The sequence below is a fragment of the Myotis davidii genome, unplaced genomic scaffold, assembly GCF_000327345.1.
Source record: "Myotis davidii unplaced genomic scaffold, ASM32734v1 scaffold355, whole genome shotgun sequence".
NCBI classification, from domain to species: Eukaryota; Metazoa; Chordata; class Mammalia; order Chiroptera; family Vespertilionidae; genus Myotis; species Myotis davidii.
In genome coordinates this window covers 854316-857949 of record NW_006286818.1, presented here as the reverse complement: position 1 = coordinate 857949, position 3634 = coordinate 854316, and the positions used below count along the sequence as shown (strand labels likewise).

The window sequence follows — 3634 nt, the reverse complement described above, 5'->3', positions numbered from 1 at the left end:
TCCATCCCCCCTTCCTTCCATCCATCCATCCACCCCTCCATCCATCCACCAACCCATCCATCCATCCATCCATCCATCCATCCATCCATCTACCCATCCATCCACCCTCCTATCCATGCATCCATCCACCCTTCTATCCATGCATCCACATCTAGCCATCCATCCACTCATCTACCCACCTACCTACCCATCCACCCATCTCTCCACTCATCCACTCACTCACCCTCCATCCTGCAGAGTTCTGTGCTGCTCTGGTACATGCTGAGGGGTCTAGAGACATCCTTTCTTTTTCATCCCCAGAGCACTTGCCACTTAGTAGGTTACCAATGACCACAGACAAGACCAAATGAAATCTGTGTCCCCAGGAAGGAGTGTTCAGGGATTAGATGCAAGGAAGATGCTGCCAGCCTTTGCTCAGTCTCCAGGAGAGCCCCACCCTCACCCAGCCCAGATATTAGCTTGTCTAGAGCCAGAGACAAAAATGTCTCCAAAGACACAGGAGATAGAGGCTGTTCAGGCGCCTGGGCCTAAGCCAGCCAGTGTCAAACAGTGGAGAATACCTCGCCCCAGTGACCAGGCCCACCTGCCCCAGTGACCAGGCCACCTGCTAAGCAGGTCTCCAGGCTGGGAGACAGCCCGAGCAGGAGAGACGTGATGTGCACAGAGGCCTCACACCACAGGGACCAGGTGGTCCGGGGCCTCAGCACCCACAGGAGGGGGCCAGGCCTGCATGGGGCCCTGGCCTGTGGGGTAAGAACCGTGGAGTATGTGGGGGTCTCTGAGTATTTCCAGGAGCACTGCTGGACTGTCCTCACATGCACAGATCCTGAGTGGGTTTCCCGGGGAAACGGGAAACTTTGGAGCAGGGCAGGAGCCATCAGGGCACCAGCCATGCCCGGCTGGTCCCCACCAGGGCTGCAGGAGCAGCGGCTGGGCCAGGAGGCTCGGGGAGAAGCCCTCTGCCTAGATCGTCAGCAGATGGAAATCCTTCCTGCAGCCTGGCTCTTCCCGGTCAGTGGCCCCTCCCCAGCCCTTCACTGGGTCCCCCAGGGGCAAACTCACCGTGGTGTCCTGCCCTGGGGAGCTGCTGCGGCTGGGCCCAGGGGCCAGGCCCTTCCCCTTCTCCCACAGAGTGTACCGGGCGCTGGGTCGGTAGGTGGGGCTGAGGACTTCAGGGACTCGCGAGGGAGGAGCCTGGGCAGGAAGCTGAGGGGTGCTGCCCTTGCGCCCGTAGTTCTCCAGGTAGTCGGCCAGGTACTCCGAGCGGCTGGCTGCCTGGTAGAGGCCCTGCAGGGCACACAGCTCCCGGCGGGTGCGGGCCAGCCCGGGGCTGCGGCCCAGGGTCCCAGGGTCCAGGCGGTAGCTCTCCGAGGCCCGCAGGCTGGAGAAGTCCCTGGCCAGGTCGAGCTGGCTGCTGGACTTCTTCTGCGTCAGGGGCAGCCCCTGGCTGCGGGCACTCATAGGCAGGTAGCCGAGGGAGCTACTGGTCACTCCATACGGGAATCCGCTGCCCCCACTGAGTCCGCTCCCTACTGGCCGCTCGAGGCCTCGAGCCTGGCTCTCTGCCTTCTTACCACCCCCGAGGACATCTGGTCTCAGCAGGGGGCGGCCCCGGTCATAATCCAGAATGGAGGAAGGGCCATAGGTGCTGGGCCGGGTGAGGAAGCTGGCCGGGGGGCCCGGCTTGAAACCCCTCTTCTCCTTCTCTAGGAAGGAGGCAGCCAGGGTGGCGCCATAGGAGGAGGGGGTGTAGGAGCCATAGCCTGACTTGGCGTAAGGGGCGTCTGCGTAGCGTGCTGAGTCCGTGTAGCGCTTCAGCGTGGAGGAGAGCTGGGACATCCTTCAGGGCTGTGCTCAGTGCGGACCGGGAGCCTCATGGGCTGAAAGACAAGGAAAGGCCATCAGAGGGCCCTGCCGGGGGTCGGCTTCCACCGTTCCTGCTCCCCTACCCTCCACTTCCGGAAGGAGCCCTGGATCTCAACCGGGCACCACACAGTCCCTTTCCACAAGAGGCTGGCCCGCTGCTGAGCAACATGCCTCTGCATGGTGCACACACGTGGGCGTGCAGGTCTGCACACAGGCATTCACACTTCAGGGAGAGCACAGAGGGGACTGGCTTGGATGAGCCACCAGGACAGTCAGTCTCAGCATCTCGTGGCCTCCCTCAGTGCCCCCCCGCAACACCAACATGCCAGCAGGAACTGCCCTCTGCAGCCTCCAGCCACACACACAAGCCCAGCCCTGTCCATCGCTCCTCCTCGGCCTCTGCAGAACCTTTGGCGGGAGGCTGCACTGCCCTCGCCCTCTGAGAGAACTTGGACAATGCCAGAGTCAAGCCCATCCCTCTCCCATCTGACTCATGGGAGTCTTTGGAATTAGACTGTCTGAGCCGGAAAGACCAGGATCCTTGGGTCAGATTCCTGGTGAGGAAAAGCGGGCTCCTGAGAGGGAGCGGGGTGGGGAGGGGAGGAGAATGAGCAGGTGCCGGGAGGCGGCTTGACCTTGGTCTCCACACTCCATCCCCAAGCCCTTCCCTGACACACCTGCTGCAGTGGCAGGACCCATCCTCACCTTGAGCTGAGTCTCCTGCTCTAAGTGGATCAGAGCACCGTGGCCTCCAGGAGGCCCTGCCAGGTCCATGCCCAGCTGTTCCTGGTGAGGAGGACGTGCCCCTAGACCCATCCGTGGTCGGCAAACCGCAGCTCGTGAGCCACATGCGGCTCTTTGGCCCCTTGAGTGTGACTCTTCCACAAAATACCACGTGCGGGCGTGCACTTACAGTGCGATTGAAACTTCGTGGCCCATGCGCAGAAGTCGGTATTTTGTGGAAGAGCCACACTCAAGGGGCCAAAGAGCTTCATATGGCTCAAGAGCCGCGGTTTGCCGAGCCACAGTTTGCTGACCACGGCCCTAGACTCTAGTGCAGTGGTTCTCAACCTTCTGGCCCTTTAAATACAGTTCCTCATGTTGTGACCCAACCATAACATTATTTTCGTTGCTACTTCATATCTGTAACGTTGCTACTGCTATGAATCGTCATGTAAATGTCTGATACGCAGGATGGTCTTAGGCGACCCCTGTGAAAGGGTCGTTCGACCGCCAAAGGGGTCGCGACCCACAGGTTGAGAACCGCTGCTCTGGAGGCTGACATCCTACAGTGCCGGTGGCCACGCCATGTTGCCCCAGGCGCTCATGCTGGGGAGAGCTGGTGAAGGAACACAGACAGCAGAGCCCTGTGCTCTTTACCCATGACCTTGGTTCACGCCTCCCATCAAACGCAGGCTCACTCGGGACCCCCAGAGTCCCGTCCTCACCCCCAAAGCGCAGGCTTCATCTGCAATGGAGCTGGAGGGCACAGAGGCTTTGGAGAGAGCAGCAGGTAGGATCAGGCCCCTTTCCTGAGGGCCACCGGGAGCCCTTGGGTGGGGGTGGTGCGGAGAGCCACCCAGGACCCTCGGAGCAGTGCGTGCAAGCGCGGGCTGTGACGCCCTGGGATGGACTGGCTGGGTGATTCTGCCCTCGTCATTTCACACTCCGACCCTCGAGTCCCAGCGTTCTCACAGGTAAAGCAAGTATAACATCATTGCCATCCTCCCTCCCTCACAGGGCTGTTGTGAGGAGTTAAGTGAGATAA

General features: G+C 61.0%; 1 protein-coding gene across 1 annotated transcript in view; it reads right to left on the bottom strand.

Annotated features, from left to right (window-relative positions):
• Positions 1-3634, bottom strand: part of USP2 (ubiquitin specific peptidase 2) — a 44451-nt gene that overhangs the window by 36677 nt on the left and 4140 nt on the right. The window contains exon 2 of the mRNA XM_006758700.2: positions 1063-1880. Coding sequence (XP_006758763.1) covers positions 1063-1839 — 777 coding nt within the window. The 5' untranslated portion in view covers positions 1840-1880. The remainder of the gene's footprint in view (positions 1-1062; positions 1881-3634) is intronic.